The 25,467-nt window shown below is 40.0% G+C and overlaps 1 protein-coding gene across 1 annotated transcript in view; it reads right to left on the bottom strand.

The window, feature by feature from the left end:
- The window catches only part of LSAMP (limbic system associated membrane protein), a 662,291-nt gene that overhangs the window by 320,881 nt on the left and 315,943 nt on the right, over nucleotides 1-25,467 (bottom strand). Inside the window, exon 2 of the mRNA XM_070750009.1 lies at nucleotides 7,985-8,217. Within this exon, the coding sequence (XP_070606110.1) occupies nucleotides 7,985-8,217 (233 nt within the window). The remainder of the gene's footprint in view (nucleotides 1-7,984; nucleotides 8,218-25,467) is intronic.

The following is a 25,467-nucleotide window of genomic DNA, read 5'->3' as shown; positions in this document are numbered from 1 at the left end:
TATATAGAGAGAGACAGAGAGAGAGAGAGAGAGAGAGAGAGAGAGAGAGAGAGAGAAAGCAAACATGGATGGCTAAATTCAGGCCAGTATCTAGATTCTTGACTACCCTTTGCAAGTTTATTATTATTAGGATAAAATTAAAGAAGAGGCCTCCACTGAAGGGCCAGACAAAAATTGAGAAAGAAACATACAAGGAATGAAGAAAAAAAAGATAACACAAAGGAAGAAGATAATTCTGAGGTTTGCTGAAATAACAAGAAATATAGCTTTGAAGCTCTTCCACCACCCCACACACACATTCTGAAGCTCTCTTTAATCACAGTTGCCAAGATCAGCCATATACCTTCCAAACATTTAAGGCAAGAAACTCATGAAGGCATTATTTGAGATAACAGCAAGTCTTCAAATAATAGTAATACACTTTAAAAGAAAAATGAAAATTGCTAACCTCCCAAATTTTGTCAAGAAAAACAAAACATGCTGGTCTTGAATCATCACCCAGTCTAAAGCAACAAACAGTTTCCCTCCCATTCCTTCTGCCAACGTTAATATGAATTCTAGCCATCAAAAGTTGCCCACCCATTAGGATGATAAATATCCATGTGAAAAACGCACTGGAGTATATTAGAACGGTCTGGTTGGTGGATAACATAACTGTCTTCCTGAAAAGATACTGAAAGAAGAAAATGAGATTGCATTTGTTGCAAACCTTATTTTCAGTTTTAGAAAGACAAAAAAAATGTTGTCGGCTGAATGGAATGGTTGCAGAGCACACAAAAGCACAGCACCTTATGGAAATATTCATGAATATAGATGGAAATGGGGTGTTGGGTGGATGGAAAGTTAAAGGTGACCTCCTGGGTTTAAAACAGTTAAATCTTACTAGGATGCAATTATTTTCATGTTGAAGTTTCAAGAATTTGCAACATGTTCATTCCAACTGATGTAGTCAGGTAGATAAAAAACTTTAGATTTTGTGGCTAGAATGGTACTCTGATGCAGAGTTACCACCACAACTGGGAGCAGAATTTGTGAATGATTCCTAATTTTTAGACCTTTTTTTACCACTGTTGTTAAATAAATCACATTGGTAAATGAATTACCATATTTTTCGGTGTATAAGGTGCACTGCAGTATAAGATGCACCTTAGTTTTTGGGGAGGAAAATAGGGAAAAGAATCTGCTTACTAGATATTCATCTGGCTAGCATCCTTAGTCTGGTTCAGAACATTATTTTATCCCCTGGTTAGAGCTTTTAAAAAATCTTATTTGGAAAGAGTAACAATGAAAGAGCTTGCAAGCCCGTAAGAGCTGGGACATTGTTATAACAATGGTTAGGGCTGAAAACAAATTCTGAGCAAGTAGAGCAATGAGAAAAAACTGCAAAGACTTAAGGTTTGGAAAACATTCTTAGCAGAGAATAATAATGAAAGACCTTGCAAGCCAGTAAGAGCTGGGAATATTGTTAGCACCTGGTTAGGGCTGGAAAGAAACTTATTTCAAGCAAATTAGAGCAATGAAAAAACCCTGCAAAGACTTAGGGCTTGGAAAACATTATTCAGAGAGAGTAACAGTGAAAGAGCTTGCAAATGGATAAGAGCTGAGAACATCATTAGCACTTGGTTAGGGCAGGAAAGAAACATTTGGGTCAAGTTAGAGCAATGAAAAAACTCTGCAAAGACTTAGAGCTCGGAAAACATTCTTTGCAGACAGTAACAATGAAAGAACCTGGAAGATAAAAGCTGGGAAAATCATTAGCACCTAGTTAGGGCTGGCAAGAAAATTACTTGGAGCAAGTTAGAGTAATGAAAAAAACTCTGCAAAGACTTAAAGCTTGGAAAACATTCTTCGCAGACAGTAACAATAAAAGAACTTGCAAGATAAGAGCTGGGAAGATGGTTAGCACCTAGTTAGGGCTGGAGGAAAAAAGCTTTGAAAAAAGCTGTATTCAGAGTATAAAATGCAGCTGACCTATCAGTTTCTTTTAGGGAGGAAAAAGGTACATCTTATACTCCGTAAAAATGTGGTTTTATATCCCTCTCTAAGCAGTTTACAGAGTCAGCATATTACACCCCAACAATCTGGATCTTCATTTTCCCCACCTCAGAAGGATGGAAGGTTGAGTCAACCTTGAGCCAGAGAGATTTGAACTGCCAAACTGCAGCTATCAGTCAGCTAAAGTAGCCTGCAGTACTGCACTCTAACCACTGTCACCTTGGCTCTTCTATGTTGGTTGCCAAGTGTCTGAATTCTGATCACATGACTATGGTACGTCATGTTGGTTGTAAGTGTGAGGACCGATAGCAAGTCCCGTTGTAATTTTGAAGGGTCACTATACAAATGGTTATAAGTTGACCGCTACCTATAATCAGACAGACTATGTAATTTGCTCATACATATGGGGTTTTTTTTCATCTGATGTGTGGCTGCCCCTAATAGTGGCACTGCAGTGCATGCTTTTGGAATATTTCTATGGAGCAACATAGCTGCTTCTGTGACTTTCTTTTTGGCAGTATCCTGCTGGATAGGCAGGAAGTCAAGGGCATGAGGTCTTCGTAATTAAATGGCTGGTTAGCGCAGAAGGAAAAAAAATGTATCATCTTCTCTGCAGATGGTAATTTTATCTCTCCAATTAGTAAGGCCGTCACAAAAGGCATTATTCATATGCGTTCAAAGGTTACTTTGATCGTGAAAAGCTTCTATAGGCCAGAACTGCTGCAGCTGAGGTATAACTGAAAGCCTGCTTGAAAAAAAAATCTTGTTTTAAATTTGTCTCCTTTTTAATGGCACTTCACTCTTAGCATATCTTATAGCACCAATTACTATTTCCTTTTAATAGCATTGTGAATAACTCTGGCAAAGTGAAGGAATGGAGATTCAATGAAGTCAATAAGAACACGGGAAATTGCACAGATTTTCAGTTTGACTAAAAGCTAGTAATAATTTGTTTATTTCATGTTAATGACAGCTATAACATGTTGGTATGACTGCGAGGAACGTTTGCTGCAAAGTATAAATCAAGGCTAGCATTCTCTTTAACAGTCCAAATTGTAGTAAAGATGTCCAAGACAAGATTTAAAGTTCTCAAGTTCATCTTCTGAACTGATGTCTAAATCAGTGGTCCCTAACATTTTCAGTTTTGCAGACTGGGTGGGGATGGTTCCATAGAAGTGGCAGGTGTGGACATGCAAGAATTGTCCACTGCTCATAAAAATGGAGTTTTGTGCATGTTTGTGAGTGCCCGCCATATGTGATAGTGGAGCTGCGCACGGATGCTGAAATACTGCTCGTGTGGCCTGGTGCTAAACGGTGTGCGATTCCGATACTGGGCTGCAGCTCTAGGAGTTTGGGATCCCCAAACATAGGTTGCTCTAATGTCCTTTTAGAGTAGGGGACAAAGCTTTCTTGGGATGGGTTCTTAAACATTTTAAAGGGCATGCATAAACGCACTATTGTGCCTACCGTCCCTGTCCTACTATCCTATTGTTTTCTTTTATCAGAATAGAATAGAATTCTATGGAGACTGTTCTGGAGACCTCACCTACAAAAAGATATTGATAAAATTGAACGGGTCCAAAGACAGGCTGCAAAAATGGTGGAAGATCTTAAGCATCAAACTTATCAGGAAGGACTTAATGAAGACTTAAAGTCTGTATAGTCTGGAGCAGTGTTTCCCAACCTTGGCAACTTGAAGATATTTGGACTTCAATTCCCAGAATTCTCAGCCAGCAAATGCTGGCTGGGGAATTCTGGGAGTTGAAGTACAAATATCTTCAAGTTGCCAAGGTTGGGAAACACTGGTCCGGAGGACAGAAGGGAAAGGTGGGACATGAGTGAAACATTTAAATATGTTAAAGGGTTACATAAGGTTCAGGAGGGAAGTGTTTTTAATAGGAAAGTGAACGCAAGAACAAGGGGACACAATCTGAAGTTAGTTGGGGGAAAGATCAAAAGCAACATGAGAAAATATTATTTTACGGAAAGAGTAGTAGATCCTTGGAACAAACTTCCAGCAGACGTGGTTGGTAAATCCACAGTAACTGAATTTAAACATGCCTGGGATAAACATATATCCATCCTAAGGTAAAATACAGGAAATAGTATAAGGGCAGACTAGATGGACCTTGAGGTCTTTTTCTGCCGTCAATCTTCTATGTTTCTATGTCAACCAAATACATTTGATTGAGAATGCCAAGCAAGAAGCTAGGACCTAAATTTTTAGGCCCTTTCCCAATAGTGAAAGGGATAAACCCAGTTACTGTGCAACTTGCATTAACAAGGTCTGAGGAAAATCAACCCTGTATTTCATTGCCGCTTGCTTAAACCAGTGATTGACTCCAATATAAGGCCTCATACCCAACCACCACTTACCCCTGCGATAATACAGGGGAAACACACAATGAAGAGGGGGGGAAATAGACTCCCATATATTTATAGGCCAATTACAATATTTGAATCATTGGAAGGGATAACCTTGGTCTGAGGCAACCTGGGTTAAAAGTTGGAATGTAAAAGCTGATAAACTAATTAAACCATTCCACAAAAAATGCCGAAACAAACCAGTGTCCCCCTGTGTGGTGGGAGGGGATTGAAGATGACATTAACCGCCTGTGTTCTTTTGTTCTCTTCTTTTGCAAGACACATTTTTGTCTTGGGCGGGGGGGGGGGGTGTTGCCTGTAAGGCCAAAGCCATCATTTTGAATTAGAGACTTTGGGCTATACAGTGGTACCTCATGATACGAATGCCCCGCCATACGAACAACCCGAGACATGAACCCGGGGTTCAGAAATATTTTGCCTCTTCTTACGAACGTTTTCCATCTTACGAACCCGCCACCGGCGGCTCCGAGAAGCCCCGCCGCCCGGCTGTTGCTTTTTGAAACAGCCGGGGGACTTCTCAGCGTCCTCCTGAACCCGAACGCCAAACCCGAACTTCCGGGTTCGGCGTTCGGGAGGCCGCTGAGAAGCCCCCCGGCTGTTTTAAAAGGTGACAGCCGGGAGGCAGGGCTTCTCGGCGGCGGGGGCGGGTTCATAAAACGGAAAACGTTCGGGTTCGGGAGGCCGCTGGGAAGCCCCGCTGCCACCTTTTAAAACAGCCGGGGGGCTTCCCAGTGGCCTCCCGAACCCGAACGCCAAACCCAAACTTCCTGGCTGTTTTAAAAGGTGACAGCCGGGCGGCGGGGCTTCTCAGCAAAAGTTCGGGTTCGGGAGGCCGCTCTGGTTTTTTGGCCGGGAGGGAGGGCAGGAGGTCCGGCGCTGGGGGGAGGGAGTCAGGAAGGTCCTCCTGCTCCCCCCCAGCGAAAAACACAAAGATGGTCTGCCGCCGCCCGCTTGAGCCTGGATGACAGGCAGGGTGGAGCAGCGTGGAGCAAAGGGAGGCTGAAACCGCCAGCGGCTTCAGCTTCCCATTGCTCCGCGGGCGGCGGCAGACTGCCTATGTATTTTTGGCTGGGGGGGAAAGCAGGAGGCACAGGATTGGGCCGGCGGCGGGCGCGGGGTGAGGCAGCAGGTCTGCATCCTGGGCGGGTGGGCGGCGGGCGAGGAGGCGTGGCCGAGCGGGCCCGGCTCAGGCTCCAGCTAGACCTCCAGCGAGGATGGGGCGGGCAGTGGCTGGGCACGGCGGCGGCAAGGGTGCGTCCGACTCAGGACTGGCGGCGCCCAATGCAGTGGGGAACATCCCGGGCCAGGCGGCCGCCTTCCGCCACTGAGCCTCACCAGCGAGGGAAGCCGAGCCGGGCGTGGCGACAACGGCGGCGGCGCTGCTGCTCCGGTCGCCCGGTCCTCTCCTGCCTCCCGCGCTGATGTTCCCTGCTGCGTTGGGTGCCGCTAGCCCTGAGTCGGACGCACCCTCACCAACACCGCCGCTGCCGTGCCCAGCCGCTGCCCGCCCCGTCTTCGCTGGAGGTCTAGCCGGAGCCTGAGCCAGGCCCGCTCAGCCGCGCCTCCTCGCCCGCCGCCTGCCCGCCCAGGATGCTGACCTGCTGCCTCGCCCCGCGCCCGCCGCAGGCCCGATCCTGCGCCTCCTGCTCCCCCCGCCAAAAATACAAAGGTGGTCTGCCGTTGCCCGCGGAGCAATGGGAAGCTGAAGCCGCCAGCAGTTTCAGCCTCCCTTTGCTCCCCGCTGCTCCGCCCTGCCTGTCATCCTGGCTCAAGTGGGCGGCGGCAGACCGTCTTTGTGTTTTTCGCTTGGAGAGGGTGGAGCAGAGGACCTTCCTGACTCCCTCCCCCCAGCACTTCGCCCAGGACAACAGGCAGGGCAAAGCAGTGTGGGGCAAAGGGAGGCTCAAGCCTCCTTCGGTGGTGGCGGCCGGCTTCTGGGTTTTTGAGTTTTGGGCTTGCATGCATTAATCGTTTTTCCATTGATTCCTATGGGAAACAATGTTTCGTCTTACAAACTTTTCACCTTACGAACCTCCTCCAGGACAGATTAACTGTTTAAGTAATCTAGTAACCTATTCTGTATGGAAGTGGCTCTTTGAGACTCAGGCATAATTTGCTTTCTTTTTAAGTTTAACCAGTGGCTTAAAACTTGTGACTGACAATATCAGGAACTGAAGCCATAGGCTTTTGGCGAACAAACCCAGTTTCTTCTCTATGCAGATTAAACTCTTAGCTACATTTATATGACATGCTGTGTCTTGAATAAGCTGAATATATGTTTTTCTAAACAATTCCAAAGAGCATTATTCACACATATTTCTAAACTGCAAACCATTGCTTTATATCACTATGTTTACGCTGACTTAATCTGCCAGACAAAACTAAAAAAATACAATTTAATAAATTCAGATGTGAATGGCATGTCAAATCAAGGCATGGTTTGCCGAAAAGGATGCAAGCCTTAAGCCATAAACCATTATTTACAAAAGACGATTATATTTTGATTATATTTCATAATATTTTATGTCAGTTACAATCTAGAAATTACTATCGTTTCTGCCAGCCACACGAATAGGTACAACACAGTATTAAAGTGTAAGAAAAAGTATTTGCATTATTATCACAAATGTATTTCCAACTAAATATTTCTGGGAAAACCATAGGGAAATATGTATGCATTAACTCTCTTCATTAATTTCCCTTGCAACAAATATTAAACAGCAACTTGATTCATATACTTGAGGCAATATTGTTGTTAGTATTCATAATCACTATGAATTTCTCAATTCTGTGATGACCCAACTTCTCATAAAGGCTTACTTTGGGAAGATAATTGTGCAGAGTTCAAACTTTAAGCTTTTCATAACAGCCGCCTAGAGTCCTCTGGGATTGGGGCGGCACATAAGTCCAAATAATAAATAATAAATAAATTATTATTATTATTATTATTATTATTATTATTATTATTATTATTATTAATTAGATTTGTATGCCGCCCCTCTCTCACAACACAATAAAACAGTTCATAACAAATCTAATAATTTACAATTTAAAATATTTAAAAAACCCCATTATTAAGCAGACATACATACAAGCATACCATACATAAATTGTATAGGCCCGGGGGAGATATCTCAATTCCCCCATGCCTGATGACAAAGGTGGGTTTTGAGGAGTTTACGAAAGGCAAGGAGGGTAGGGGCAGTTCCAATCTCCGAGGGGAGCTGGTTCCAGAGAGTCGGGGCCGCCACAGAGAAGGCTCTTCCCCTGGGGCCCGCCAACTGACATTGTTTAGTTGACGGGACTAAATGTCCTTCCCTTCAAAATTAGAATGTCTAGTAGTTACATGGAAAGACAAGGTGAATAGTACCCTAGTTTGTTAATATACTGCCACATCAAAAGACTGAAGGAGAGATAGGAAATGGAAACCAACAATTTCTTTCTCAATTTGAATTTCTTTAGCAGGAACAAAATGGGATGCAAATAGGGCTTTATTACCTCAGACAATTCCCCAAAACACTAAAAATAAATCTCACAATGGAATTGTCCATTACAATAGTAGCTTTCCAAAATTCTGCTCCTACTTCCAAACACGAGTTCTTACCTTGAACAATCAAATAAACTTGAGAAGTCTTGGGATGGTGCAGCGTTTGGACTGAGCATGTATATGAACCTTCATCATAGATATCCACCTTCTGGATCCGAAGGCTGTATTCCAAAAGAGAAAGCTGCTGCAGCTCTACTCGAGGGTCCAGAGACCACTTGTCCTGACCAGCAAAAATGATACCAGAACGATTTAACCAGGCCACCTTGGAGCTTTTGTCTTCTATAAAACACCTGTATGAGATGACAAAATGAAATATTGATGTCTAAAAAGTCCTTGCATTTGAAATGTAAAACAAGCATGGAAACTTATTTTATAGTCCCATCACATCAATCATGAATGTATTTTAAGAGCACATATCTAGAGGAGATTTGAATTTTCGAGATTACTTTGCATCTCTTTCCAATCATCCATAATCAATAAAATTCCAATGATTGCCATTAATTTATCTAGCCATAGAATTAGATAAATGTTGCAGTATGTGCCAAATGAATATTAATTTAGGAATCTAAGAAATTATTGTAATGATCAGTTCCTAAACTAATAAGATTTTTTTTTAAATGCTTTATTAAAAAGTTGCTGCCAAGTTCTTTGTTATCAGGGAAGACATCTAATAGTTTACAGTTTCCTGGAAAGTTATTAAAAAAGGTGAGAAAAATTCTTTCCCGCAATTATATGCTGGTGATATACTGGTTACTTATTGGTACTTCAATTGCTCATCTTTAACATCTTTCTTTGTTAATAAAATTTAAACACTTAATTACAGTAAGTGTTGTTCGTCATGATTCTTGACAAATGTGTATTTTCTTTTGTGTAAACTGAGAGCATATGCACCAAACACAAATTCCTTGTGTGTCACACTTGGCCAATAAAGAATAAAGAATTCTAATAAATCTTGCTAAAGAGAATTTGAGAGAGATGCTTGAAAAGAAAATTACTTTTAATTTTGACTAAGACCAAGGCCTTGCAGTAATCCAGCTGAACTGTTCTATCGATTTGCTGTCACAAGGATTCCTATAGTTGTGTTATTAATTATAGACAATTTTTTAATTTAGGGTTACTGATTTATATTTATTTAACATAATGAATTAAATTCAAAACTTGTAAATTTTCTGTAATATAGTGATCTGAAAAATCTGTGAATGACTTCTCTTGTAGCATTTACTTCTTTGGGAAGAGGATTTGATGCTTAAAAAAAACCCCTTTATTCTCTATCCAGGCTGCATTGAACTCTGGGACAGTTATGCAAAAATAGTACAATTTACCACTTAACTATGCTATGACATTAGCATGCTAATGTCAATATTAAGAGGATATTTATAGCAATGGAATTTTGAATCCACTTGTGGCCATAAGTTGAAGACTACCTGTAAAATGTTGTATTTTGATACATATTGCAGTTTTCCATTGTTCATGAATTAGAAAATTAGCAAACAAAAGCCTAATGGATACTCCAACCCAAATCAGCTGCTAGAGGATGTGGAGACATTTGCAATTCTGTCTACAAACAAAATAATGCATTTCCAAATTGCTTCTGTTTTTTAGTATACATTTTAATTATTTGTTGTGAAGCAGACACTGGAAAATAAAATAACATGATATAATGATAATTACAGTTTTCTGCCTTATCCATTAATACACTGTCATTGTGGCAGCTTCTTTAACTTTCTAACTTTAATTTAGCGCCAGCTGTGTATAGGCAGTGTACAGAAATAATCAGCATGCTTCCCAGAAGACTAACGATCAACACTAAAAAATATGAAAAGCAAGGATCTTAGCACTGCATTGCACTGGTATGAAAACACTCCAGGCAATTTGGGCAAAGCGTATGATGTCCCAAATGGCCTATGAATAATGCTGGGTTTGATTGAAGTGATATTGGGCTTAGTCTGGTTTGAAATTATCACTATCAGAATCTAGAAGTGCTATGCATAGCATGTGCAAAAGATTGCTGAACTGAAGGGTGGGGGAAATATTCTACCAACTCTGACATATTTTTATGAATCTTTCAGTCTTTGTTAATCAAGTTGGATACAGAGAACCGATATTTGAATCAACAGGAATCACATTAACATTATTAGATTATATAACTTGAAAGCACCAGGCCTGGTAATTGAGGTTGTTTTTAGCTGATTACTGCCACCCCTTCTCAGAAGGAGAAACTAATAATGAAGCTAAAGCTTAGACATTTTGGATACCTATTATTAAGGCAAGAGTCAATTTGAGAAGACCCTGATGCTTTTGAAAATAAAGTAGTACAAAAACATAACCACAGAAAATAATGGTCAAATTATATCAGTAATGACATAACATAAGAATGCAGTTTCTTACAGACAAAATAAAGTCCCTCAGGTCACACAAAGTTGGACAACACATTATTATTGCTGTTATTGTTGCTATTATTATTATTATTATTAATAATAATAATAATAATTAATAATAATTATTAATAATTATTAATAATTATTAATAATTATTATTAATAATAATTATTAATAATAATTATTAATAATAATTATTAATTTTTATTATTATGTATATGATGATAACATGATAGAAAAGAAATAAATATATACACCAGGGGTGTCAAACTTAAGGCCTACGGGCTGTATCCAGGGTGTAGGGTGTTTAAATCTGGCCTGTGGGGCTGGCCTGGAAATAGGAAAGGACCAACCCACGCTGCCTCTAGCAGCCAAAACACCCTCCTATGCCCCATTTTGCCAGCAAAGTGCTGCAGGAGACCGTCCAGGCTGAAAACGGGATATGGAAGGCCTGCATGTTGCACCCTGTGCCCTGTTTTGGTTGGCAGGGTGCTGCAGGGCCATCTGTCCTATCTTCCTCCTTGGTCTACAGAGGAGAACTTTATTATTATTATTATTTTTATTATTATTTATTGGATTTGTATGCCGCCCCTCTCGGCAGACTTGGGGCGGCTAACAACAGTGGTAAAACAACATGAACAATCCAATTAATAAAAACAACTAAAAACCCCTTATTATAAAAAACCAAACATACACACAAACATACCATGCATAACTTGTAATAGCCTAGGGGAAAGGATAACTTAACTCCCCCATGCCTGGCGACAAAGGTGGGTCTTAAGTAATTTGCAAAAGACAAGGAGGGTGGGGGCCATTCTAATCTCTGGGGGGAGTTGGTTCCAGAGGGCTGGGGCCGCCACAGAGAAGGCTCTACCCCTGGGGCCCGCCAAACGACATTGTTTGGTCGACGGGACCCGGAGAAGGCCAACTCTGTGGGACCTTATCGGCCGCTGGGATGCGTGCGGTAGAAGGCGGTTCTGGATGTATGCTAATCCAGCCCTCAAAGAAATTGTTTGACACCCGTGATATACACAGCCCACATAATTACCTATAAAACTTCTATGGGGGTAAGGCAGTGACCTGATAACTGAATGTCTGATTCAGCTATCCAGGGAAATTGCCTCTGGCATTGCTTCATGTGTCTTCTAGTGAACCAGAAGGAAATCTTGCACAATATGTTTAATAGTTTACATATCATATCAATAGTTAACACCCCGAAGAAGCCCACCATCAAGGAACTGAACGACTATAGACCAGTTGCTGTACCTCTGTAGTAATGAAAATCTTTGAAAAGCTAGTGATATCCCACTTGAAAACCATCACAGATCCACTGTTAGACCCCCTGCAATTTGTATACCAAACAAACAGATCAACAGATGATGCTGTTAACATGGCTCTGCACTACATCCTACAACATCTTGGCTCTCCAAAGACCTACGCAAGAGTCTCCTTTGTAGACTTTAGTTCAGTATTCAATAGTACCATCATCCCAGACACTCTTCTAACTAAGCTGAACCAGTTAGCAGTACCTGAACACACTTGTAAGTGGATCATAAGCTTCCTAACAAACAGGAAGCAGCAGTTGAATCTAAGCAGAATCACATCAGATATCTGTACAATGAGCACCTGCTCTCCAAGACTGTGTGCTTTCTCCCCTTCTCTCTCTATACCAATGACTGCATCTCTAACAATCCATCTGTTAAACTACTGAAGTTTGCAGAGCACAACTGTGATTGGGCTCATTTGAGACAATGACGAATCCACATACAGATGGGAGGTTGAACAAATAACCTTGTGGTGCAACTGGAACTAAATACTGTACACTCAAAACCTTAGAAATTGTGGTCTGTCTGTATGCAGATTCATCATTGTCTCGAATGAATCCGATCACTGTTGTATCATAATAATAATATTTAATAATAATAATAATAATAATAATAATAATAATAATAATAATAATAATTTATTAGATTTGTATGCTGCCTCTCTCCGAAGACTTGGGGCGGCAGACTTCAGTAGTTTAATAGATGAATCGTCACAGATGCAGTCATTGGTATAATAATGATTCTGACTATTTTTGTTTGACAAATTTTCAACTTATGTTTTGACACTTTTATTAGCTTTCCACAACTACTAGTCCTGCCTACCATAGGAAGAAAATACCAATGCCATGCACCCCTGGAATCACCTCCCTTCCCATCCATTCCAGAGACAAAAGCCTCCCCTGATCCAAAGTTATAAAAACTTTTACAACCCATGTAGACTGAAACTGACAAAGCACATCTCCTCAGGCAGCCAACTACTACCAGTGAGTCAATCAGAAAGCAAAATCAAAGGTAAGAAAATCCCTAATCACAATATTGCTCACCAGTAACAGATCCCAATGTTTGACCCTCATAAAATTCCACACTTAGAAAATATTTCACACAAAGAAAAGATCAATACATCCTGCAGTGTGAGACATCTCCCCTCTCTTCATCTGACTTCACAAGGCAAAAAACAATTCAATAAACACATCTTTCATGCCTCACAATCCGAATCCCACTGTTACTATAAATATTGCTATTGTCAGTATTCTGATTTTGCAGCTACCTTTGAACTGCTGAACTTCTGTTTTGTGTCTGGCTTTTCAAATAAAACTCTACTTGTAAGAATATTATCTTTGAATATTAGAGTCATTTATAATATTCTCAATTGCCTTATAATTCATGAGTCATGACCCACTATGAGATGACCTACTATGGTGACCTTCTGACAGAATTAGAATAGCACTTAGGCTTATATACCACCTCTCAGGGCCTTCAGCCCTCTTTAAGCAGTTTACAGAGAGTAAGCATATTACCCCCAACAATCTGGGTCCTCATTTTACTGACCTTAGAAGGATGGAAGGCTGAGTCAACCTTGAATCTACTGAGATTCGATCTGCCAAACTGCTGGCAGCCGGTGGTCAGCAGAAGTAGCTTGCCGTACTGAACTCTAACAACTGCACCACAGAGGCTCTTAAACTCCTAGCTAACAGATGCAGTACCGACATTTCTGAAGGTATCATGTTGGAGAAGTCTAGTTTATGCTTTTAAAAGCATTAAATAGCAACCAACATGATACCTGGTGATAACAAATACATTTTGTGATATTCCAGACCTGACCTTTGATTGATAAATAATTCTCTGTTCTTCAGGGCTCAACAGATGTTTCTGCAGTGCTTAGGACTAAACCCTTGTGAAGCTTATTCTGGATAAGACCAATATCACAGACTTAAAGTAGAAATCCTGCAACAGTTTTTCCTCCTGTATCTTGGGTAAAATAAGTAGGCCATTGCTAAAGAAAGCTTGGTCTTAGTAGGTTTTTTTTATCGGCTGTTCAAAGGCTAGTGAAAATATATATAAAAAAACCCCAAATCTTCTAATCATATTTTTGCTTGCTGTACACATTTTTGCTTCCATTTCTACAGCTGAGGCTTTATCTTTTGGAACAGGGGAAAATTGGTCACTTTTCTGTCCTCTCTTCCCCATACCCCAAGGCAGATTAAAGCAAAAACATATTACATCCATGTCTATTACTTTTAATTTTTTTGTTTGCTACACCTGGTAAAGATTTTCTAGTTTAAAAAATAGCTTCCAATATTTCTAACAACAGAATAAGAAGCAACATATCACTTGCTCTACATTTCTCATCCTGTAGAACTAAATAAAAATGTCTAATCCCAAGGCTGTTGACTCTCCACCTGTTCACACCAGTGAATTTTGAGAGAGAAAGAATAAAGATTGGAGCCTAAAGATAAGAAAATTCTTTGGCAGAAAATAGTTTCTTTGGGAAAAGTCAGACATTTACAGGGTTCCTTAGACTGAATGTAGATCTGATCTATCTGCTGAGATCACAGATCTCTGCTTTTATAAACCATGTTCAAATGTTAATCTGTTGTGGGATTTTTGTTTTTGTTTTTTGGCAAATAAGCTGGCAGTGGAAGTGATGTGCCGGTGCCTGGAAGCTGTTGGAGTCTGGATGGGTGTCAACAGACTCAAACTCAACCCTGATAAGACGGAGTGGCTGTGGGTTTTGCCTCCCAAGGACAATTCCATCTATCCGTCCATTACCCTGGGGGGGGGGAAATCACTAACCCCCTCAGAGAAGGTCCGCAACTTGGGCATCCTCCTCGATCCACAGCTCACATTAGGAAAACATCTTTCAGCTGTGGCGAGGGGGGCGTTTGCCCAGATTCGCCTGGTGCACCTGTTGCGGCCCTATTTGGACCGGGAGTCACTGCTCACAGTCACTCATGCTCTCATCACCTCGAGGCTCGACTACTGTAATGCTCTCTACATGGGGCTACCTTTGAAAAGTGTTCGGAAACTTCAGATCGTGCAGAATGCAGCTGTGAGAGCTATCATGGGCTTCCCTAAATACGCCCATGTCACACCAACACTCCGCAGTCTGCATTGGTTTCTGTTTTGGAAAGTTTAAATGCAGTTTAAAAAGAAGAAAAGACTTCCTCCCTTGTCCAGCACATTAAAAAAACAGGGCACGAAATTGACTTTGAAAAAACAAAATTACTTTCCAAAACAGAAAATTTATATAGAAGAATTACTTTAGAAGCTATAGAGATTGAGAAACACCCTCTCTGCATGAATAAAAGAGACGATACGTCCCACCTACCAGAGATTTGGAAACCAGCCTTAAACAAAAAAACACTTCATAATAATCACCATGTCAATCATTCTAGTAATTATGATTCCACCAACCAATCAGATCACTAAAACATAGTCACAGAATCTCTTTGCTACATTCAAACCAAATCTCCACCCCTAACACTATATACAAGGAAGAAATGGCAGTTGCAAACATTCCATATTTACAACAGCACGAAGCTTGAAACTTCAGCCTAATGATGGTGAATGTGATTTCACCGAAACGTCGCATAGACACTCAAAATATTACACGGGGCAAAACCCGAACTCAGAACAATCTACATACATATACCCGTGAAAATCTATGAAAACAAACAAATATATATATATATATATATATATATATATATATATATATATATATATATATATAAAGAAAAGGATAGAAGAAAAGATATAAAAATAGAGGAGAAGATATATGAAAGGAAAAAAAGATAAAGGAGGTAAAGGAGAGACAATTGGACAGGGGATGGAAGGCATACTAGTGAACTTATGCACGCCCCTTATCTACTGGCATGTGAGTTGTTTATTTTATTTTTTATTTATTCATTTGTCCAATACACAAATACATAGGAAGAAAAATAGATATGTAGTAATATATATAAGGGTAAAGTGAACTTAGAGGAGAGGATATATGAAAGAAAGAAAACATATATGATAAGTGAGAGAAAGGAAAGACAATTGGACAGGGGACGAAAGGCACACCAGTGCACTTATGTACGCCCCTGTTGTTCTAGCTCAGCTCCATCGTGCATGTGTGTTCCAGCCAGCTGATTTTTGGCTTGCACAGAGATTCTGGCACAGCATTTTTGGTTTCCAGAGAGTCTCCTGGGGGATGGGGGAAAGCGTTTTTAACCTTCCACGGCTCCAGGAAAGCCTTTGGAACATGAAGAGGATGAAACACAAGCCTACTGGGCCCACAAGAGGTTGGGAAACAGGCCTTTCCCGGCCTCCAGGGAGCCTCTGGGGGGTGGGGGAAGCTGTTTTTGCCCTCCCTAGGCATTGAATTATGGATGTAGGCACTTGCGCATGCACAATAGCACGCTCTTTCAGTATCCGAGGAAAAAAAGGTTCGCCATCACTGCTCTTTCTGATCAGATCTTCAACCATCAGTGGATAAGGATGAATGAAACACAACTTTTTCAGCATTATTAGCCGCATGATCTGGCATATAATTTTTCATTCGTTCCTCCTGAGAGCCAATTTGGTATAATGCTTGAGGCAGCAGGCTACAAACCCAGATATAGTGAATTCCGGTCCCATCTTAGGCAGAAAACCAGCTGGGTAACCTTGAGCCAGTTATTTTTTCCCAGCCCTGGGAAATAGCAAACCATTTCTGAAAAGCTTTACAAGAAAACTTTACAAGACTCCAAGAGTCAGACAAGATTGAATGGAATTAAAAACCAAACATTTCTATTATATTCATTTCTGTCAACATGGGATAAATTTCCCTTCCTCTTAACTTTTTCCTTTATTTTCATCTTCTTGTGATGCCTAAGAAATAGCAAAGTAAGGTGAAGAAGCAGCTAACAAATGAATGAAAATGAATTAGTAACTGTATGTGGATATGAAAGAACAGGGTGATGACTTACATATTTTTTAAAACTAGTTCTACTAAATTTAGTCATGAGAATTTAAATATGTTTTAATATTCTTTTGACTTTAAAAAAAATATCCTAGCATGTCTCTTGAAACACATTTTCTTTCAAATTATCATTATTTGGACAATTTCAAAGTTAAGTACACGAAAAAGTGGTGAACTCCACTTCAGCTTAAAGAAAAGAACATTGTAAAGTTTCTCATCTGGTCAAATATAGGTAAAATTCTAGGTGTCATTTATTATGATTCTCATACTGACAATTTCAATTTATACCAGATAATATACTATACTTGTAAAACAGCAATAATAATGCTTTTTGAAAAGGGGGAGGGGGGAGATTCTGTCTTAGCAGAAATAACAAAAAGAAAAAAGGAATGCAAAATGTATTTTGGAGTAGTTTGAAGACATGGTAGTCATTTTTCTCTTACATTCAAGCTGCCTTATTCTGAGAGGAATACAACCAGCTAAAACCTGCACACAAAGCTTGCCTTCCCTTAAGGGATCACAGAACTATGAGAGCTGATGAACAGGCTGTAATCTTGCTATTTCACAAATATTTGCAGGATTCAGCTAACAACGTCCCTGGCCACCCATCCCAACCCCGTGCCACTTTCACCGCCAGTAGCAAAATGGCAAAAAGAGAAATAAAACAGGATCAAACACTGCTTGTTCAATGGAAAACAATGTTGACTCCCAGTAGGAAACATAAACAAGCCTTGCAAATTCTCTAATGTATTGTAAAGTTTGAACCTGGAAAGCAAATTCTTTTGTTAGATGCAATACAGATTGGGGGCAAGGGGGCAAGAAAAGGTGAGATGCAACATCAGAACAAATCATACAAAGTTCTTTTTATTCTATTCAGCTTTCTTCTTCCAACTGATCAACTGTAGCATGCTGTTGTTAAAAGGAAAGAATAACAAGAAGGTAGGATTCACCTTTTAGCTTCTTTTTATTATATCCTGTGGAGACCCAGGAAGATATAATAAAAACACTATAAAGCTCACTCCTGCTGGAGTTACTTTGGAAGAGTCATTGGAAATGCTTACATTAAAAATATACAAAAAAATAAGAAGGAAATGAACTGTCAGAAACCCTATGAGGAACATTGAGAGACTTCCAAGGATTTTAAACTCAAATAATTTGAATTATACCTACAAAATGCATAAAGATCACCTTCCTAGTTGAATATATAGTCCTTGCCTGTTGGCACAATTGAGACTGGTAACTCTATTGTTAAGCATGGTAACCTATGACAGCTACTTGCAATTTTTCTGCCAATTTTTCCATTGACTTTGTAGGAAGTTAACTGTGAAGTGCACAAACGATGATGGTCATAAACACCTTTTTGTTGTATAGCACCAGAATCTTGATTGTGTAACAGAAAGGACACTGAAGTGCTGATAAGTGCAACAACTGGCCATAAAGTTACTTTTTCATCACAGCTGTACCTTTGCAGTCATTAAGCAAGGTATGCCCATGTCACACCAACACTCTGCAGTCTGCATTGGTTGCCAATCAGTTTCCGGTCACAATTCAAAGTGTTGGTTATGACCTATAAAGCCCTTCATGGCATCGGACCAGAATATCTATGGGACCGCCTTCTGCCGCACGAATCCCAGCGACCAGTTAGGTCCCAAAGAGTTGGCCTTCTCCAGGTCCCATCGACTAAACAATGTCGTTTGGTGGGACCCAGGGGAAGAGCCTTCTCTGTCGCGGCCCTGACCCTCTGGAATCAGTTCCTCCTAGAGATCAGAATTGCCCCCACCCTTCTTGCCTTTCGTAAGCTCCTCAAAACCCACCTCTGTCATCAGACATGGAGGAATTGAGATATTCATTTCCCCCAGGCCTATACAATTTATGCATGGCATATTTGTGTGTATGTTTGGTTTTTAATAAGGGTTTTTAGTTATTTTAAATATTAGATTTGTTATATGTTGTTTTATTACTGTTGTTAGCCACCCCGAGTCTACCGAGAGGGGTGGCATACAAATCTAATAAATAAATAAATATATAAAAATAACGGCTACCTGTGTAATATGTTCACATTTTTCTGTTTGGAACACAGAGGAAAGATTGTCATGTTTTGTAATCTGGTTTGAAAAGTCTACGGGCAGAAAGATGAAGTAGCAACAAGCATCACCACCATCTTCATTGTTAAGAGTCAAGTTGGTACAGCAGAGACCAAAAGTTTCCAAGCTAGTGAAAACCACTACATCACCGAAATCTAGCAGTTTTCTATCATTTTGAAAAGGGACAGCCAAATACCATATTTTTCAGATTATAAGATGCACCTCCATAAAAGAGGTTGAAAATACTCTGAATATAGTTTTCTTTAAAGTTTTTTTCCCAGCCCTAACTAGATTTATTTATTTATTTATTAGATTTGTTTGCCACCTCTCTCTGCAGACTAACGATGCTAACGATCTTCCTAGCTCTTACCCATTTGCAAGCTCTTTCATTGTTACTCTCTGCAAAGAATGTTTTCCAAACCCTGTCTATGTAGGGTTTTTTTCCATTGTTCTACTTCGTCCAAATGTTTCTTTCCAGCCCTAGCCAAGTGCTAACAATGTTCCCTGCTCTTACCTAATTGCAAGCTCTCTCATTGTTACTCTCTGCAAATAAGGTTTAATAAAAGCCCTAACCAGGGGATAAAATAAGGTGCTGAAGCTGATCAGACCCCGAGGCGTCTTGTGCTCTGAAAATATTTCCAAAAAGTTTATAAAACCTTTACTCTAAAAGAGTAGATGAAAAGATTGTACATTCCTAAAACCAAACCAAAACAAAAACTCTTTTTAATGTTGGTAAAATTGGGGAAATTTTCATGAGTGATATCATAAGGATTTGCTGTAGTTGATCTACATCTGTTGTGAACGTAATATAGATGATTCTATTTCACTTTTTTAAAAAAAGTTGGAATTCTTTTTTTGCAGATGTGAGGATAATATTTTCTCCTGTTTTTCATCCTACGAAGCTCTATTAGTAAGACTTTTGTACTAACAGTCAGAGATTTCTTTTTAGCTGACAGTGCTCAAGGTCTTTTTACAGTAGTAATACCAAAAGTGTAAGTTTTCACTTTCAAAGTCACAACTTAAACGAACAAAAAAGTTAGTTCAAGTTGTAACTTTAGTCATTTTACAGTAATTTTTCCCTATCTTTGTTACATTTTATCCTCATTCAAACAACAGATCAAGGAGAGATTCAACCTAGAAATAAGGAGGAAGTTTTTCACAGTGAGAACAATCAACCAATGGAACAGCTTGCCTTCGGAGATTGTGGGAACTTCATTACTTGAGACTTTCAAGAAGAGATTGAACTACCATTTGTCAGAAATGGTGTAGGGTCTGCTGCTTGAGCATGGGATTGGACTAGACAACCTATGGGGTCCCTTACAACTCTGTAAATCTGTTAAACTGAACACTATTCTAATGATTCAGTCATTAAACAAAATGTTGCCTAAGTGAACATGTGACTGAGAAAGATGCATTACAAAGACAGCAGGTTGCTTCTGTTTTATTCAGATTAAATCTTTTGATGGAGTGTCCTGTTCCTGATCTATTTTGTCCCCCCCTTCCCAATTGCTGGGTAGAGAGATTACTTAAACAACCTCTCTGTTTCTGAGCTTTTTTAAAAAAAATGTTGCAGTGCTTCTATAAAAATTCTAAAGCCAGGTTAACAAGTTCAGTTCTGTGGCCTTAAATTAATTTATTAGAAACTCTGGCTGTCTTACCCTGCTGCCTGAAACTGACCATAACATAATCAGTTTCACACTAAAACCCAAAGTTTAAAAATATCTTCAAAATGTTTTTTACTAGGGTTGAGGTCTGTTTGGACCTGGAACAGATATTCTTATGGCTAAATGTATAGTGTTGGGGTTGGATAATATTGAAAAATATATTTATTTGTATGTGCAAACACATATGTGTTTATACTATAATTTCATAGAGCAGTGATGGCGAATCTATTTACTCGGGTGCCAAAAGAGTGTGGGTGGTCACTATTGCACATGCGTGATTGCCCATAATTCAATGCCTGGGGAGGGTGAAAACAGTCCCCCCCCCAATAGGCCCTCTGGAGGTTGGAAATGGTCTGTTTCCCAACTTCTAATGGTCCCAGTAGGCTCGTGTTTCACCCTCCCCATGTTCCAAAGGCTTCCTTGGAGCAGGGGGAGGATAAAAACGCCCTCCCCATCCCTCCGGAGGCTCTCTGGAAGCCAAAAATGCACTCCCAGAGCCTCTGTGTGAGACAAAAATCAGCTAGCCCGCACACACATGCATGTTGGAGCTGAGTTAGGGCAATGGCTCACGTGCCAGCAGATATGGCTCCACGTGCCACCTGTGGCACATGGGCCATAGGTTCGTCATCACTGTCATAGAGTTTTTTAAAATGTTTTTTTTGCAGTCCATTGTTCTGCACATAAATATCAGGCCTTACCAAAATGCTACTTAGTGCTACTTATAGCCCACAGAAAATATTCAGTTAAATAGTTGCCCATACTGTAGATAAGAGTGCAGTCTTTCTGAATAAAACCTAGATTCCTTTCAATGTTTAGGACAGATTCCTCAGCTTGACCTTCCCAGCAAGATGACTGGCTGAATAACTGTAGAATAGGATTATGTTCTTCTGCAAAGAAACCCCAAATCTAAAAAGCAGCTTCAATAAGTTGGACACTAAGCTGTTTCTGTTTTCCTGATCCTTATCTGAATTCTGCAGAAATGGAAAAAGATTTCAGGTGTCAAAGGGTTCGTTTTTGAGATACCTTGCCTAGAGGAAGCTATTTTACAAACTTAAACTCTCCCGAAGGGCTTCTAAGCAGTGTAGTTATGTTGGTATTTAGAGTAAGTCTTTAGCTATGGAAACAAATATGTAGGATTTTCTTTCAGAAGTTTAAGGAGAGCAAATAGTCAGTCAACACAAGCCAAATACCACAGAGGACAGGAAAACAGTAGGCACCGACTCGTCTCATTATTGCCTAAAAGAAGGATAAGATGTGTAGGCCAGTGATGGGTTGCTACCAGTGTGGTAGCAACCGTGCATTGTTAATGGCCGCCAGATTGCACAATTTGCATGTTACCGCTCTGCCACCATCTTTTTTATTTTTATTTGTCAAACTTGTATAGAATAGCAGTAGTTCGTATTAACATAACATAAATAAAACGTAATGATAAAAGAAGACAATTGCACAGTAGGACAGGGAAAATAGGTGCAGTGGTGCACTTATGCATGCCTCTTACAGACCTCTTAAAAACAGGGAGAGGTCAACTGTAGACAATCAAAGGTTAAAGTTTTTGGGGAAGAAACCACAGAGTCAGATAGTGAATTCCAGGCATTGTGAATACAAACTCAACCCTGACAAGACGGACTGGCTGTGGATTTTGCCTCCCAAGGACAATTCCATCTGTCCATCCATCACTCAGGGGGGAATTATTGACCCCCTTGGAGAGGGTCAGCAAATTGGATGTCCTCCTCGATCCACAGCTAACATTAGAACATCATCTTCCAGCAGTGGCAAGGAGGGTGTTTGCCCAGGTTCGCCTAGTGCATCAGTTGCGGCCCTATTTGGACAGGAAGTCACTGCTCACAGTCACTCATGCCCTGATCATTTTGAGGTTCGACTGCTGCAATGCTCTCTACATGGGGCTACCTTTGAAAGTGTTCGGAAACTTTAGATCATGCAGAATGCGGCTGCGCGAGCAATTGTGGTCCTCCCTAGATACTCCCACGTTTTTTCAACACTCCATGGCTTACACTGGGTGCCGGTCAGTTTCCAGTCACAATTCAAAGTGTTGGTAATGACCTATAAAGCCCTACATGGCATCAGACCAGGATACCTAGGGGACCGCCTTCTGCTGCACGAATCCCAGTGGCCAATTAGGTCCCACAGAGTTGGCATTCTCTGGGTCCTATCGACTAAACAATGCCATCTGGCGGGACCTAGGGGTAGACCCTTCTCTGTGGCAGCCCCGGCCCTCTGGAATCCAGTCCCCCCAGAGATTCAAATTGCCCCCACTCCCCTTGCTTTCCGCAAGATGTTAAAGACCCATTTATGCTGCCAGGTATGGGGGAATTAATCCTCCCCCCCAATCTTTCTGACTCTAGCATCTGAAAATGGTGTGATTGTGTAGAATTGAATGGTTTTTTTTTAATAATAATGGGTTTTTACATTAGTTTTAATATTGGATTTGTATCATACTGTATTTTGTTGCTGTTGTGAGCCGCTCTGAGTCCTCGGACAGGGGTGGCATACAAATTTAACAATAATAATAATAATAATAATAATAATAATAATAATAATAATAATAATAATATAATTATTATTATTATTATTATTATTATTATTATTATTATTATTATTGATCAATCTATTGCTGAAATCATATTTTCTGTAGTCACTTTTGGAGCAGTTTACTTTTAGTTTGAATTTATTTATGTGTTTGTGTATTGCTGTGACTGAAGGTGAAGTAGTCATTAACAGGAAAGACATTTTGGTATATGATTTTATGAACTACATTTAGATTAGATCGGAGACAACGTAGTTGTAAATTATCTAATCACAGTATTTCAAGTCTGGTTGAATAAGGTATTTTGTTGCAAGCGGAGAAGTGAAGGACTCTTCTTGTGTAATATTTCTGGACTCTTTCGATTGTATTAATGCCTGATATGCAATACAGGTTCCAGACAGGTGAGCTGTATTCCAGAATTAGTCTAACAAATGTTTTCTAAGCTCTGGTTAGCAGTGTAATATTGCCAGAGAAGAAGCTACGTAAGATTAGATTGAAAACTCTTAGTGCTTTTTTGGCAATGTTGTCATAGTGGGCTCTAGCACTTAGATCATTGGATATGAGTACTTTGACAGAGTGAGGGTCATCTATAAGTTTGTTTCCTCTAAGTTTGTATTTTGTATTCTGATTCTTTTTGCCAATGCGTTTGTTGGGTGAGATTTGAAGTTGCCAGTTGTTTGACCATTCTGCTACTTGGCCAAGTTCTTTTTGAAGGGTAGCAGCATTGTCGGTGGTATTAAATAGTTTAACATCATCAGCAAGGAGAACACGGTTGCTTATAATATGACAAGATTGTTTATGTAGGGTATGAAGAGTGTTGCTCCTAGAACACTGCCTTGAGCGACACCACTTGATGGGAGCAGGATTTGATATGGCACTTCCTATTTTGAATAGGAATTTTAATATATTCCTATACTTTATTTAATCTTTGGTATTTTTTGCTTCCTGCTCATGCACAAAATCAAAATCTCACAACGGGACGTTCGTGCGCATGAGAACTCGGTGATTATTATTATTTGCTTCTGCGCATGCACAGAACCAAAAAATTACCAAACTCTTGTGCTCACGCACATCTCCTTTTGAGATTTTTGTGCACTTTTACTTCCTGCACATGCATGGAAGCAAAATCATGCTGGGGATGTGTGCATGCTCACATGCATAGAACGTATGCACACATTAGAATCCTCATGCTGCGTGCACAGCAACAGGTAAAAGTAATCTGACCCTGGTCTAGGGATAGAATTTGAAGAGAAAATGAGAGAGAAATGAAACAAAAAAGGCAACTTTTCCATGTTCCATATTCTTTGGTGGTTGTTAATGCTGAGATTTTACAGTGGGGAGGGGGAAGGCTTATTTGGGACAAAATACATAGTCACCATTCTCTATTTTATTTTGTAAGAAAGATTTGTTCTTGTTTTTCTGGTAAATTTCACCAATGAATCATCAGTCACAGCAACGATTATCTTATATAGGCTTAAAAAGGGGATTTCGGGAAAACATATTTGTTTTTTCAATCTACCCTGTAGTGGTAGAGATGTGATTTAAATATGGACATTTAGATGTATCAGTTGTGAATAAGAAATAAGATATCTCTCTCTTTTCTGTCTTTTCTTTTCTTTTTTGTTTTTTATTTAGATGTGTTAGGTGTTATTATGTTATTATGGTTATGATCAATAATTATTGATTGTATAACATTTCTTCTGCTCATATCTCGTCATCACTCCATGGACTGCATTGGCTGCAGATCTGTTTCCGGACACAATTCAAAGTGTTGGTTATGACCTATAAAGCCCTACATGGCATAGGACCAGACTATCTCCGAGACTGCCTTCTGCCGCACAAATCCCAGTGACCGGTGACGTTCCAGAGTTGGTCTCCTTAGGGTCCCGTCGACCAAACAATGTCGGCTGGTGGGTCCTAGGGGAAGAGCCTTCTCTGTGGGGGCCCCAGCCCTCTGGAATCAGCTCCCCCTGGAGATTCGCACTGCCGCCATCTTCCTTGCCTTCTGAAAGAGTTTAAAAACTAATCTTTGTCGCCAGGCCTGGAATTATTAGATCTTCCCCCTGACCAACGAATGTAGTATGATTTGCTGAATGAATGTTAATGGAAGTTTTTAAAATTAGAATTTTTAAGGATTGTTTTTGTGTATATTCATTGGATTGCTTTACTACTATCTCTTTGAATATGCTGCGAGCCGCCCCGAGTCCTCAGAGAGGGGCGGCATACAAATTCAATTAAACTTGAAACTTGAAACTTTTAAAGGTCTATAAACTTAATAAAATTATTTTTAAAAAGAAATAAGATATCTTTTCCCATTAAAAATAGATTTGGTGACTTCTAAATTTATAAATACAGTGATACCTTGTCTTACGAACTTAATTGGTTCCAGGACAAGGTTCATAAGGTGAAAAGTTCATAAGACAAAATAATGTTTCCCATAGGAATCAATGTAAAAGCAAATAATGTCTGCAAATCCTTCAGAAAAATCCCAAACTTTAGAAAGGAGGTGAACAGAGGGCAAAAGGGGGTGGGTGGAAGAAGCAAGGCTAGACTAAAGGGTGAGTGGGAAGGAAGAAAGGCAAGGGGGCACTCCTCCCTT

This window comes from Erythrolamprus reginae, chromosome 4 (genome assembly GCF_031021105.1).
Source record: "Erythrolamprus reginae isolate rEryReg1 chromosome 4, rEryReg1.hap1, whole genome shotgun sequence".
NCBI lineage: Eukaryota > Metazoa > Chordata > Lepidosauria > Squamata > Dipsadidae > Erythrolamprus > Erythrolamprus reginae.
Note: the sequence above shows the minus strand (reverse complement) of the source record. Positions and strands in the feature narration are given on the sequence as shown.